Here is a 14,718-nt window from a genome sequence, read left to right on the forward strand (position 1 = left end):
AAAAAAAAAAAAAAAAAAAAAAAAAAAAAAAAAAAAAAAAAAAAAAGAAAAATAAAATAAATAATAAAAAGATTTACGAGATCACGTGAACAGCTCTATACACGATTTACTCAATCTAGTTTTCGTTTTTTGTATGGACTCTTGGCAGGAAAGTCTAGTACAACATCACTATCTTCAGAAGGTTGGTATCCCCGATCGGAGTGAGTAACCGTCTCATACCCATCTGCTTCCACCAAATCTCTTGCTGCCTTCTTTCTCTCGCAAAATTCACTATCGCCATTCTTTTTGAGTCCTTCCGTTCCAAAGCCAAATCTACTATTTGTCAAATTGTTTTTGCGAAAATGGCCATGGGGATTTCCAAAGCCTCCCCTCTTGTACAAGCTGTGCTCGTTGTCTCTCGCCCCGCCAGTTTTGGGAAATTTGTTTCCCGAATAGAAGTCCTTTTTACTGGCATTGAAACCCCTTGGTTGACTTTCCATTTGTTGACTACGCGGTTTCTGTGACGGCTCGTCAAATCCTTTCCATTCTTCATCATCAGACTCACACAGAGTTATTATTGGCAGTATCGTGTTTATTTTCACGGGTTCATCAGGGGCGGGTTGTTCATTGGCAAGCCCAAGCCGCAATTTTCCAATCCTGGAGGTTACCTCTCCATTGTTGACTGAATCCCCAAAAGGAGCATCATTTGAAGATGTAGAGAGATTGCAGGCTGCTTCAGTTCCACCCTTGCTCCGTTGGTGGTCATCCTTTGCAAACAACTTGAGCAATTTCTCCAATTCACCATATTCGGAAGGATTGGTTAGTGCCTTTTGTATACGAGTTTTTATAACAACGAGCCGAACTTTCTTTATGGGTGTATTTGTTTCTGGGAAATATTGATTCAACAACTCGCATAGACTCAAGGGTAGTTGGACATCTTCAAATTGCTTTCTCAACACGAGGTTGCTCAATGATTCAACTCCTTCAAACGTATTTCCCTCGGCATTGCTTCCAGAAGCATTTTTATCGGAAGCAGCCATCTTACCTGATTCTTGAGCCGCAACTTGCCTCACTTCTTTCTTTTCAGGTTTGGTGGCATCGTCTTTTAAAAACTCCGCAATTTCTAAAGTATCCAGGTCTTTTGGAGATTTGCCAGTGGATTTATGATTACTGCGATACCCTTTAGAAACCTTGTCATCATCACAGTTATCGTGGGGTTTGTTTGTAAAAAACAGGGAGGCTCCTTGTGAAAGGACTTTCTCTTTAACTGTACTATTCTCAACAATCTCACAATCATCGTCGTTGTCGTCATCAACCGTTTCAGCTTTATTATCGTGTGGCCGGTTTTGGGCCCTATGCAAATCAAGCAATAGGTTTGTCCAATACTTTCTCTCATTTTTCCTTTCTTCTGCCGGAAAGAGAACTTTTGCTTGCGCATACAGGTGCTTTTTAAAGAAACTTTCACACTCTGAAATGTTGCTGAGCCATTTCCTAACGTTGTACAACACATGCACCCCACAATCATTCAAATTATTTTGACGAGGGACTCTTGCAGATTGGAAACGGATTTGGTCACGCTTGATCTCAATGTCAAATTTCTCTTTGCAGTAATCGATTATGAAGCTCTTGAGGGGTACGCTGACATCATACCTTTTATTTCCCAAAGAGTCGAGCACAAATATCTCTGCGTGCTGCTTGGAGGTCGGTGGTATTTGCAGGTCTGGACCTTCTAGGTCGATTGGTTCTTTCTTTGCAGCTTTTTGAGCCCGCGCCAGTTCTAGTAACCCAGGAAGGTTTCTAATGATGCAACAAAACCAATGCAGGCCCGTATTCACAGGAATTATAAGGTACTTGATTTCCATCAAATTGATCTTCGAGAGCCACCTCTTTATATTTTTGTAGTACTCAGGACTAGCTCCCTTCTCGGCACCAGATGTGAGCTTGGTGTAAAAAAAAGAGTTGAAGGAAAATATCTCTGAAGATGCAACCAACCCCTTCTTCACCCCTTCTTGTACAATATATTTCAACCCAAAGTCAATAATCACATCATTGACCCAATAGTTTCTATGCAAGGTCGAGAAATCCAGTGCACTAACTGTGATTTCTCGTCCTTCATGAAACTTATAATGCAATGCTGGTTGAAATTTTGGTATTGGCTCGAAATCGTCGTAGTCTGTGCCAGAAAAAAATTGAAGTCCCTCGTCATCTTCACTAGCAAGATCGCCCAAATCTTCTATACCACCATCTTCCTTTTGTGATACCCTGGGTGAGCTTCTGCGTGGTCTTTGAAATGCAGCGTTTGCCAACGGGTCTGCATTCTTCATGCTTTTGGCTCTTGAGTTGGCTCTCTCCATTAACCTTTCTACGGCAACTTCAGTCAATACAGCACCAACCTTCACTTTCGAATTTGGGTGTTTTGTAAAATAATCCCGGATTTCACTATCCCTCCCATAATGTGATGCGATAATAATCTGCTTACCATGGGCTAATTGCATAATGTAAGATTCATTCGCGAACGAGAAATCTTTCAACTGCGAGTCGATGTCGATGACAAATTTATTTAGTGGAACGAGATCTAGTGAAGGATGTCGCCATCCAATGTAGATGTATTCTCCATTCAGAGAAACTGCTATCTCGTATACTCTCTGACTCCTTTTCTTGACTTTTTGGCCATGATAGTGGAATGATTTTAGAACATCTCGTACTTTGGGGGATTCGTTTAACCCACATCTTTTGACATTCAAGTTATTTCCACCACAGTCTTCAACAATTGAAAATTCTGGCTCCAGAAAAGCGGAAGAAGCTGGGGAGGGGGAGACTGAAATCGATGGGGTTGAAGTCAGCGACGAAACTTGCCGACTTTTGCTTTCTTGCTGCTTCTCCAGGGATGGTGACAATGAATTGCGAGAATTTAGCAACAGCTTTTCACTTGAGTTTGGTTCTGGCGAGACCAAGGTCCTTTTTAGTTCTTTCTTTTTGGGAGTGTATGCATTTTTCAGTTCAAGCAACCGGTCTGTCCTACTTGTTAAGCTGTCTAGACGCTCGCGAATCCTTGAGGATGCCTCAATCTTTTGCAGGTAGTCATTTTCTGCGGGGGAGTGGGACGGATGCAAAGGTCGAGAATCGAAAGAGTCATTACCACCAGCGCTGTGTGTTTTTGACGGTACTTGATAGCTCTGTTGATTAGGGTCGCTGGACGAAAGCGTATGGCTAGACCCATTTGAAGTGATCTCACGTATCAGTTCGTTGTCTTTTTCAGCTTTATCAAGATCTATGATCTCCACTGTTTTCGAATTCAAACTATCCAACCTTTTCCTTAATGGATCACCAGTTTTGTGAGCGGCGTGGCCCTTAGTTGCACCGTGAAGTAAATTACTTAGACTAGTTTGACGCAGTTTGGATTGTGGTTTGGGGGTGTTAGATGCAATATTTGAATCAAAATTGCGGGTGGCCGCACTATTTGGTGATTTTGCCTCCCTCTTGTAAAGATTATCAACAGGCTTAGCTCCGTAGGGGCTAGAGGTACGCTTCTTGATGAGTGATGGAAATTGCTTGGTTTTGAGATTGGAACTGGTCATCAATGCATTGGAAAAAGAAAAAATTCTGAAGCAGCTAGGTTGATAATAAAGTTGATTGTAGGTACTACCTCCAGCTGTCAAGGTGGTAAATTAAGGGAAATATAGCCGTAGTGAATGTTGTAAAAGTAGCTCTTGTATCAAATGCCTAGTGAGTGAGTTGGAGGGGTAATGATTTGAAGATTCAGGATATGATATAATTTTCCTGCATACTAAGCTGTGCACACAACTCATACTATTTCGATAGCGATTGACTGCAAAAATTGCATTCACTTCAAAGCAAAAGAGAAGTCATTTATCGTCGTCCATTGTAATTGCTCTACCTCAGCCCTTTTGTCTTTGCAAGCAGTGCCTCTCCAAGTTCGCATTCAGCAACGTACCCAAAGTACAATATATCAAAGTCATTTGGTAGCTTTAGGTAGCGCGTCCTTTTCTTCTTCAATTTTTGGTGGCGATTGAAAAAAGCGACAAAGACTAACTTACACACACACACACACACACACGCCATTCTAGCCATTTGCACAGCAAGAGAGCTCTCAACTACTGAATTCAGATCTTGCAAAAATGGGACAAGGACCATCGGGAATGCCTGGAGGAAACAACCTCAACAAAAAGAAGGATGATAAGAAGAAAGAAAAGCCAAAGTACGAACCGCCAGTGGAGTCAAGGTTCGGTAAAAAGAGAAGAAAAGGTCCCGATACCGCAGTGAAATTACCTAGCGTATACCCAAATACCCGTTGTAAATTGAGGTTATTGAAATTGGAGAGAATAAAGGACCATTTGCTTTTGGAGGAGGAGCTAGTGTTGAATCAAGAGGCATTCCAGCCAACGGAGGCGAGACAGGCGGAGGAAAGAGAAAAGATTGACGAATTAAGAGGGTACCCCATGGCAATTGGAACATTGGAAGAGATTATTGATGACGACCATGCTATTGTTTCCAGTACCGCTAGTTCCGAATACTACGTTTCCATCATGTCTTTTGTGGATAAAGGATTGTTGGAACCAGGGTGTTCAGTGCTCTTGCATCACAAGACAGTCGCGGTTGTGGGTGTATTACAAGATGACGCTGACCCAATGGTTTCGGTTATGAAGCTTGACAAGTCACCAACTGAGTCTTATGCCGACATCGGAGGGTTGGAGTCGCAGATTCAAGAGATTAAAGAAGCAGTTGAGTTGCCATTGACACACCCGGAACTATACGAAGAAATGGGTATCAAGCCACCAAAAGGTGTCATATTGTACGGTGCACCAGGTACAGGTAAGACATTGCTAGCCAAGGCAGTTGCAAACTCAACCTCGGCAACATTTTTGAGGATAGTAGGGTCTGAATTGATTCAAAAGTATCTTGGTGATGGACCCAGATTGGTGCGTCAGATTTTCCAAATTGCAGCAGACCACGCGCCTTCCATTGTATTTATAGATGAGATTGATGCAATTGGAACCAAACGTTATGAGTCTACATCTGGTGGTGAGAGGGAGATTCAAAGAACAATGTTGGAGTTGTTGAACCAATTGGATGGATTCGATGATAGAGGTGACATTAAGGTGATCATGGCAACAAACAAGATAGAAAGTCTTGATCCAGCATTGATCAGACCAGGTAGAATTGATAGGAAAATTCTTTTTGAAAACCCTGATTCCAATACAAAGAAGAAAATCTTGACGATCCATACATCAAAGATGAACTTGGCTCCTGATGTCAATTTGGATGAGATTGTCACTGGGAAAGATGATTTGTCTGGTGCCGATATCAAAGCTATATGTACCGAAGCAGGGTTGTTGGCATTGAGAGAAAGACGTATGCAAGTTAAGGCCGATGATTTCAAACAAGCTAAAGAAAGGGTCTTGAAAAACAAAGTCGAAGAGAATCTCGAAGGTTTGTACTTGTAGATTGGGGTATAGATTTCAATGTACAAAATTGATCGCTAGCTGTTGTTACGTAGAAAAATTGTTGAGCGTGCGTTAGAACTGAAACAAAAGATCGAGCCAACTGTTGTTTTGCAAATGGTTTCCAAAAGCTGCACTTATCAGAGTATCAAACCATCATTGCTTCACCTATGTGCACGACAATACAACTCTATCTCCGACGACTACGAAACATATGATACTTTTACGAAAATCAGTCGGTGCATTTTTGAAGAATGGATCGCATTTCGTAGCTGAGGGCCGCATTATCACCTCGCGATGCAAAAGCATCAAAGCACCAGTTTCGAAAAAGTCTGTCAAGCTTAAACCTAGCTTAAGCAAGCTTGAAAAGTCAAAGAATGCACCGAAAGCTCGAATATCCAGTCCCATAAAGAATAACCACAATATCACGCCGCATCAAGAGGCAAAGAACCCTGTTTTAAAGAAGACCAATTTAAAAGCTGGTGATGAAGTGAAGTCATCTAAGCAATCAAGCAAAGACCCAGAAATCAAAACTAAGAAGCCAAAACCTGTTTTTGTTTCGGCAGAAGGACGGCAGATCAAGAAAGTCAAGATCTTATCATTTGTCAAGCAATTATCAACTTCAAAACTTAGCAAGGATGTACAAACTGAAAGTGTGGATACTGTAAATTCGGTAGCCAAAAATTTACAAAGGGGGAAGAAACCACTTGACAAAAGGCAGAGTGAGCCGCCCTCATCAAACTCAGTGAAGTCGGTCTCCGAAAGTCGCCCGAGTGTGCTGAGGGAACCTACAAACATCAATAACGGCTTGAAAAAGGTGCCGGACAAGTCAGAACCGACTCTACTGGGCCTCCGGTCAGCGTCTGATGCACAGAGTGGCATTCCGTTAAAGAAGACGGGAAAGGCTTTGCCATCTGAAATGAATCAAACCAATGCCACGACATTATCTCCTAATGAGCTCGTTGCTTCCGTTACGGAAAATAGATTGACAGAGACGGAGTCTACGATTAGCAGTAAACAGCTTGCAACTAATGAAGAGTTGACACCGGATGATTCACGCATTGTCAATCCCAAAGTTGATTCAAAACTTCACAAATCCGTCAATTGGACAACTTTTCTTTACGATATATTCGGCACCACATCCACAAAAAAAGTTGTTCAGCTAGTCCATCCCTCAAGATACGAGCAACGAGCTGACGAGTATTCATATGAAACAATGAAAAAGAAAAAGGCTCTTGAAATGCAGCGGAATAAACCCAATGTGAGAGGGTTTAAATTTATCAACTACGACAAATTGATTGAGTTGGGCGTGGGGAGGTTTGAATTTGACAAGGAAGAAGTTGGACGTGAATTGAAGGTGTCTGTCAATAACCAGCATTTGATATTGGTTCATAACAGTTTGATCCCAGCCATCACAATCAAACAGCCCGAATGTCTCACCTTCCGCAACCCAACAGGGTTGGTAGCATTGGAGCAAATCGGTCGACTGTTGTTTTTCGAGTATTTTGTCAAATGGTCATTGATGAGTGGGTTTAATCCGCACCAAACGTGGGCCAAATTTTCGAACGAATGCAAAGGCTTGCAGTTTGTTCAATTGGATGAATCGGCAACGATACTATTTCAAGGTTTGCAACCTTTGAATGTATTTGTTGCGATGGTTTACTTGGAGGACAAAGACTACGATTATGCGATAATGAAATTTCTCAACCCGTTGGTGAAACCACAGAAAATCAGCACTGGTTTCACTACACAGCTTCTAATTGACAAATATATACCATATGTTAATGCTTATTTGCAAGCATTCCCCGCGCCGATTGATTTCAACATTTTTTCACAAGTGTTTCGGCCCCAGTTGTTGCATTCATTACCAATAAAGTTGCCAGCAATGCCGAAATTGCATAATCGGGAGTTGTATAAATTTGCAGAAGTTTCACTTCTTTCATCTCGAATGTCAGCGTTTGCTCAGTACCCGAAGTTGGTATTACTTCGGGAAAGGCTCGACTCAATGGGGGATGCCGTACTCAAGCGCTATTCAGTGGAATTCATGGTGCATTATTCCAAAACAAATCTCAAGTTCAGATGGAATATGAGCGACGTGGATTTTATCAACACCAACATTGTGTTTAGCCGTCTCTCATTTGCCTATAAATTATACCGTGCTTTAAATGGTCACAAGAACCAAGAACTGATGAACCAAATTATCACGAGCAGTAACTTGGATGTTGCTAATGAATTGTTGGGCGATATGTTTGAAAGAATGGTTGCCATTGAGTACTTGGACGACCCTGAAGTGTGTCGTACTTGGATTTTCAAAATATATGAAGTCATGCTAGCCAACTTGACAAAGGAGAAAGACAGCATTGAGTTTTTTGATAAGGAAAAGTTTATCGAGCTTTATCAACACCAATTGAAAACGAAAACCATGTACTAAACTTTGGTGGAGTAGTTGTGTAGATAGGATGTAATGACGAAATATCTCAACTGCAGAACGCAACTCTACTTTGCTTCCACAAATTTTCTAGTAGATTTCTTCAACTTCAATACAATAGTCTCTTTAAACGATACAACTTTTCTACACATTGGACACAAACCCCTCCCACGAGGCATACGTCCTTGGCCGCGTGCATGTGAGCTACTGATACTTGCCTCGATGCATTCTAAACAAAATACATGGCCACATGAAGTCACAGTAGCCACATCAATGTTATCAAAGCATATGGGACACTGGATGTCGCCTAGTCTCTTGACGGTCTTGTGATCTGGCTTCGTTGCGGATGCAGATGCTTCATTGCCATCGATTTCGTTACTGGCTTCTTGGCTCTGTGGATTGTCTAGGAGATCCTGAGTTATTTTGCGAAACTCTAGAATCTCAACATCATCGTCATCATCATCAGAATCTGTGTCTGAGTCTATTGTTATAACGTTGGATGACATGCTGCTTTGAAAAGTTATGATGTGATGGGTGGGTAGTTACTTGATTCTCCCCAATGTCGCGCTTTTGATGTGTCAATTTTGTGTCGTGTACGCGGGTCAAAAAAAAATCGAGAACAAAGGCACGAAATAGTGACTGAGTGTCACAATCGTGTTAAGGTATATAGCTTCAAGCTAAGGAGTAGGTGACGTTTTAATATCAGCTTCGTATAGACGGGGGCTAACTCGCTGAAAAGTTGGTTGGGTTTACTGAAGTTTATATGTCATTGCACCAATGTTATTGCGAAATGAAATTAAACAAATGGCTTTACGCAATACAATGGGCAAGGATTGGTCCTTTCCTGTGTAATTGAGCACCCACAACGTCTCCCTCCTTTAAACACTTTATCCAGAGAAAGAGCTTCCTCGAGCAAGTTGTGTTTTGAGTCGAGAACAAAAGCTAACACCACTGCAGAACGCAATGTGACAAAAACAAATCTCGGACTTTTTTCAGGAATGAATCCTCTCAAGTATCACCAGCTCCGATAACCAAGCCCAGAGCCAAGAGCCCAGAGCTCCGAGCCGTAATCCACCAGAGATTTCCCAACCTCTAACTACTCATGTGCCGTGTGTAACTTACGTATGTGTGTTTGATTTGCAATCGTTTTTTACGAGGACGTTTTGATCCAGTGTACACTACTCAATTCTATACATAACACACGACCTTTCCCTTTGCTGAAATGTACAATTACGTCATAGAAAAAAATATTATTGAGTAGTATAAAAAAAATAGGTGAGCTGATCTGCACGTGATACACAAAAGAAACGCATTTTTTGTGCAACATTCCGTATTATCTCCCTTTTAGGAAAGTAACACCAACAAAGCAAATGCCATTGACGAGTAACAGGTTGTGCCAATAGGTAATTGACCGTGTAAGCATGTTACACTAGTGAGGAAGAATTACAAGAGAGCTCGTTGGTGAATTTATCGCTACGTGTAAATGTGTATGTAAGGATGTGTGCTGGTGTCTTATCTTATCTCTGGAACTAAATCTTTCTTTTTTTTCTTTTTTTTTCGGGATCTGTCACAAGGGGAACCGTGATGCGGGTTTTCAAGACACGACAACGATAGTGTTGTAATTACACCCTCTTTCGCAAACACATCGTCAATAAGCTTGATATCCAAGGCTATTGTTCAGTTGAAATTTGAACAAGAATGTAGTGAGCTGTAATAGCAGGGAGAAAGGGAGTGGCGGACATTGAGTACAGTATATGGTGATGTACACGACCTTATTGGTCTTTTTGTGACTAGAATTATTGCTATACTAGAGGTAGTGCACACTGCCCAAATCGGCACAGTGTAAAAAGAAAAGTTTCTTTTTCTTTTTTTTTTTTTCTTTTTTTTTTGGTTTCACATTTTTGCAGAACGGACATTGGGCAGCACATCTACTGTAATTTGTGCCACTTGCACACTGCCTAACTTTCGTCTAGCCTATGCTATCGATTGAAATTGTCAGAGTAGTGTACAGAGTAAGGGTGAGATTATGAGAGCGTCCCTGGGAGTAGTACACGTGTGTGCCTCATCTTCCCTTTTTTTTTTTTTTTTTTTTTTACATGAGATGATCTCACTTCTCTTGGTTCACCTTGATCTCCCAGGGGATTTTGAAGTAGGTAATAATAAAACACGTGCAATAAAATCTTTGTATTGTCCATTTGAACAATAGGCAAAGACCTTCAAGATTGGGCTGCTACAGTGTAAAAGGTTTTGTGCCCACGCGTGTGTAAAGAGCATGTGAGAAAAGGGGGATTGAATACGATTTTCACCATGCACATTATCTTTTGCATCTCACAGACTGGTACTATTCATAGTGGGAGATAATCTGAGGGAGGTGCAAGAGCAGAATCTGTTGGGACGGTGCATCAGTCCATTCTTCGGAACTCACTACGCCGTCAGGGCTGTTGTCAGAAAAAAAAAAAGAAAAAAGAAACGACGGAAGAAAAGATTATGCGCATTCCATTTCGTAAAATCGGAAAATGTGAAACCTGACTTAAGCGCTGGAACAAACAAATCATCGAACTTTCCTATACCGAACGTTTTGCTTATCGCATCGTCATCTCTTGTTCAGATTGCTGTCAAGCCTACTCCCTCTCTCCGCCGCTTCTCAACTTTAAGGCCAATTACTCGTCAATTGGCCAACTCGTGTACTGATTTGTCGTTCTTTTTCCAAAAAATGCACCTATGACGACATAATGCTGATTTCGAAAAGGGACACTGTAACCTATTGTAGCCGATAATAATACACAACTAAGATAGTTAGAGAGGGATTTAAAATCAACTCTTTTGTGTGTTTACTATCAGCGTATTATATGTGTATTTGTAGTATGAAAAAAAAAAAAATAAAAAAAAAAAAGAAAACACTACGTCAGAGGTTTTTACTGATTTGAATGAAAACTGTGTAAATGATGCAGTGCTCACACTTTGGTGTAAGAGCAAAAGAGCACCCGATCCGCAACTTGCTTCTCATTATGGATCTTGCTGTCTTCGTGCAAACGGAGATGTTAATTCCGAAAACTAGCCGTTGTGGATATACTTCTTCTCTCCCTTTCCCTTTCTCCTTCTCTCTCTTCACGGATATATAAATTACACAAAACCCAACACTACCAAAAGGGAAGAAAAAAAAAGAAACAAAACAACTTCTGAATTTCTTTTTATATGCAGGCTAATTATATGCAGTACTTACTTAAGCTCCTTCTGCAACAGAAATATTGCAATCAGAATTTTACACCCATCTCAGCGTTTAATTAGTAAAAACACACTGGATATTAAAGTAAATATAGCCATTACTATTGTTTGTAAAAAGAAATGAATCGATTCTTCTGCAAGTGATTCTGAAAGAATATAAATATCATCACAATTCCTCTCTCCCTTGCACCAAGTATTCATTTCCAATTTGGTATAGTCATATTTAAACAGAAGAACACTTTCATTAAATTCACACAACCTGTTTGAATAGATAATACACACACACAAGATGACCAGAGAACAACCACCAGCTACTTTTTACGTCAATGCCGCTTTGTTTGACTGTGACGGTACCTTAGTCAACTCGACTGGTGCCATTTCTGAATTCTGGAGAGAATTTGGAAAGACCAGACCACACTTTGACCCAGAAGAAGTCATTAGAACTTCTCACGGATGTCGTACATTTGACGTCATCAAGAAATGGTCACCAGAAGATGCCATTGAACAACAAGTTACTGAATGGGAGGGTAACATTCCTGACTCATTTGGCCACCACGCCAAAGCCATTCCGGGTGCTGTTGAGTTGGTCAAATCATTCGACAAATTCTCCAAAGAAAACACTAACGATGGTAGACAGAGGTGGGCTATTGTTACCTCTGGTACTTTGCCATTGGCCACCAAATGGTTGAAATTGTTGACAATTGAGAAGCCAAACACATTCATCACTGCTGAGAAAGTCACCAAGGGTAAGCCACATCCACAAGGATACTTGAATGCCAGAGAGAATTTGGGTTTCGGTGCTAACCACGCCAAGGTTGTTGTTTTTGAAGATGCTCCAGCCGGTATTTCTGCAGGTAAGGATGCCGGTGCCATGGTTGTTGGTATTTGCTCAACCTACGACCCAGAAAAGGTTAAGAATTCAGGTGCCAACATTGTTGTCAAGGATTTGACCAGCTTCCGCATTGAATCATACAACGAGGAAACTGAGGAGTTTAAAGTTGTTGTTGACGAATATTTCTATGCTGATCCAGAATACATAGAAGCCACTGCTTAAGGCGATTCGATTTTTGGGGAAGCAGCAAACTTTGTATATTAGAATGGTATTTTAATGTTGATAGAGATAAACTTTTGTACACTAGAATAAATGTATAAACTATTGGGAATTTGACAAATACTTGTATGGGTATAGCTTTCGAAGAAGAAGTTGGAAATACTGTGCATTGTTAGATGAAATCTGGTCCAGTTGTGTAAAGTGGTGTAAAGTGGTGTAAAGTGGTGTAAAGTGGTGTAGAGACGTGTCTCTTAAAACCAGTGTTGCATTTGAAAACTATGCGACACTCTGCTAAAGGAAAAAAAAAAAAAAAAAAAACGAAAAACTGAAAGGGCTTGAGATGAGAAGCTTTAAAAAAAATTCTCCTAATTAGGATGAACCTTTGATACAAAGCACGGATCCATAATGCTGTCACCACATCTCACAGACCAGTATCCTATTCTATCACTCCCTCGGGTCAAGGAAGTTTCACTTTCACAAAAATTGGCCATTCCACAACTTCGCCAGACTGACGGATCAACGTTGTCATCGTCATCGTCGTCTTCTTCAGTCATCGATTTCGGTGTGCTGAATTCGATGCTTGCTTCATACATAACCAAACCCAGTCCCAAGTTGATTTGGTCCTACTCCATAAAGCCCACTGTCTCTATTACATGTATTGATGTATGGCAATCGAGTAAGGCAAGGAAATTGTATGTGGTGGGTCTTGCGGAGAGGAAAAAATCACGTATCTTGGTCGTTGAAACTGATAATGCCTCAACTGAAGACGGTAGTTTCCTGATAACCACTGTCAATGAGAAAGAGCTTAGTCTCGGGAAGGACAGTGTCGTTGCGGTGAAATTTTTATCTGATACAGAAATTGTTGTTGTATACCAATCGGGATCAGTCCATATAGTAAAAAATGAAATCGAGTTATCGATTGCGACCAAGTTTGAAAGTGAGGGAAATGTCATCTACAGCACATTCATAACAGATTTGGAGGATGCTTTGTTATTGACAGTATCTCAGTCGACATCGGCATTAACCTACAATCTCGTTTCAATCACTGCATCAAGGATACTCCCTATTCAATCGCATCAAGCCAAGCCACTCACGGCTGTATTTACCTACAACTCAGGTATACTATACCAGTATCATGACGGTGTTGTTGACTCCATCGCAATCACAAATTTCCACTTACAAAAGACAATTTCGGTTGCTTCTATCCTCAAAACCGATGAGCTCGTCTCCATGACTTCGCCTGCCCCAGATCGTTTATTGTTGGGTAACGCCAACATGATTTACCTTTTGAACTTTAAGTATGAGGCAATCTTGGCCGAATTCAAGTCAGTTTCCAGTTCGTCCAATCCTATTCCTGACAAAGTGTACGTCAATCAAGTTGTTCCAGTTAAAGGCTCATCACAATCAACCCAAACAACAAGAGCTTACTATATCAATTTGAAAAACAAGGACAACAACGTTTATTTGAATGTGATTGATGTCAATGTTGGCTTGAACAAGTTGAGCGAATGTCTTGGAAAGTCAATTGAGCAGAGTGAACTTACATTCAGTCAAGTCGTGGACTTGTACAACAACAACAAAGAAGAAGAAGAGGCAGATACTGTTGCTGATGAACTTGACCAAGTTTACCAGAGCTTGAAACAAGCTTGCGATGCAAGAGATGTAAATAAATGGGAATCTATTCTCATCCCGTATTTGAAAACCCACAAATCTTGGCAAGAAATTAAAAAATCCAAACCAAAAACAAAGACAAAGACGTACCAGTTTAAAGAATTTGATGTGGAAAATGATCGTATTGTGGATATCAACTTTATAAACTCCATCTTTGATCTAATCTTCACGACCAACCCTTTACAATTCAGAGATACCGAGTTCATTCCGGAGTACACGCTAATGTACCTACTCACTAGTCCGATCTACTCCAAAGAACATACAACCAACTTGGTTCAACTTTTGAATGATACAGGCAACACCACGCTACTCAAACAAGCAATAAAGACATGTTCCAATATCCCATTGGGTGATTTACTTGTCCAGTTTGTCATAACTGAAGATGTAGACATTTTCATTGCGTTGATTGATCGTATAGTGGATGATTTTGCCACTGCTGAAATTACCTCGAGCTTGAAAACAGTTATATCTCAGTACTCAACCGATATCATTGCCTTAATCAACAAGATTATATCCACCTCAAATAACAAGGGATGGGTTATAATTGAAATACTCGTCGATATAAATGGACTATTCAACTGGAGTCAGGAAAATGTGTCTCGGTTGAATCAAATCATTGACGAAAAGTTGGCGAACATGGATATCAACGCATACAACTTGACCTTGGTTGATCAAGTGCAATTGAAGAGAAATCAATTGAAAAAGAATAAAGATGTGTCTGCAAATGGAGTGTTGACAATTACTGACCAAACTTATTTGAACAAGAAGGTGGAATCGGATTTGAACGAGGAGATTCCATTGTATTCTATAGAAAGACTAGAAATTTAATGGTAACATAGACTTTGTTGGTCGCGACATAGCCCCTCCACTTCTCGCCTTTGCCACCATTCCTTCTCCCTCTG

At 40.7% G+C, this 14,718-nt stretch overlaps 6 protein-coding genes across 6 annotated transcripts in view; 4 read left to right on the top strand and 2 right to left on the bottom strand. All coding sequences in view use genetic code 12, as the record gives it.

Annotated features, from left to right (window-relative positions):
* The window catches only part of KGF57_000120 (uncharacterized protein), a gene marked incomplete at both ends in the record, with an annotated part of 5,335 nt that extends 1,778 nt beyond the window's left edge, over positions 1–3,557 (bottom strand). Inside the window, one exon of the mRNA XM_051750381.1 lies at positions 140–3,557. Coding sequence (XP_051611305.1) covers positions 140–3,557 — 3,418 coding nt within the window. The remainder of the gene's footprint in view (positions 1–139) is intronic.
* Positions 3,558–4,118: 561 nt separating this feature from the next.
* On the top strand, positions 4,119–5,444 carry RPT2 (proteasome regulatory particle base subunit; the record flags this gene model as incomplete). Its single annotated transcript, XM_051750392.1, has 1 exon — positions 4,119–5,444. The coding sequence occupies one exon, from the start codon at positions 4,119–4,121 to the stop codon at positions 5,442–5,444; it is 1,326 nt and encodes a 441-aa protein (XP_051611306.1).
* A 211-nt stretch (positions 5,445–5,655) lies between these two features.
* On the top strand, positions 5,656–7,872 carry KGF57_000122 (uncharacterized protein; the record flags this gene model as incomplete). Its single annotated transcript, XM_051750403.1, has 1 exon — positions 5,656–7,872. One exon carries the CDS (start codon positions 5,656–5,658, stop codon positions 7,870–7,872), a length of 2,217 nt encoding a protein of 738 aa, XP_051611307.1.
* A 65-nt stretch (positions 7,873–7,937) lies between these two features.
* Positions 7,938–8,375, bottom strand: KGF57_000123 (SUMO-targeted ubiquitin ligase complex subunit; the record flags this gene model as incomplete). Its single annotated transcript, XM_051750413.1, has 1 exon — positions 7,938–8,375. The coding sequence occupies one exon, from the start codon at positions 8,373–8,375 to the stop codon at positions 7,938–7,940; it is 438 nt and encodes a 145-aa protein (XP_051611308.1).
* Positions 8,376–11,383: 3,008 nt separating this feature from the next.
* Positions 11,384–12,148, top strand: RHR2 (glycerol-1-phosphatase; the record flags this gene model as incomplete). The annotated part of the gene is made up of 1 exon (XM_051750424.1): positions 11,384–12,148. The coding sequence occupies one exon, from the start codon at positions 11,384–11,386 to the stop codon at positions 12,146–12,148; it is 765 nt and encodes a 254-aa protein (XP_051611309.1).
* A 402-nt stretch (positions 12,149–12,550) lies between these two features.
* Positions 12,551–14,644, top strand: UTP8 (Utp8p; the record flags this gene model as incomplete). The annotated part of the gene is made up of 1 exon (XM_051750435.1): positions 12,551–14,644. One exon carries the CDS (start codon positions 12,551–12,553, stop codon positions 14,642–14,644), a length of 2,094 nt encoding a protein of 697 aa, XP_051611310.1.
* Positions 14,645–14,718: the final 74 nt, after the last annotated feature.

Source organism: Candida theae (assembly GCF_024610275.1).
Source record: "Candida theae strain CBS 12239 chromosome Unknown scaffold20, whole genome shotgun sequence".
In the NCBI taxonomy this organism is placed as follows: Eukaryota; Fungi; Ascomycota; class Pichiomycetes; order Serinales; family Debaryomycetaceae; genus Lodderomyces; species Lodderomyces theae.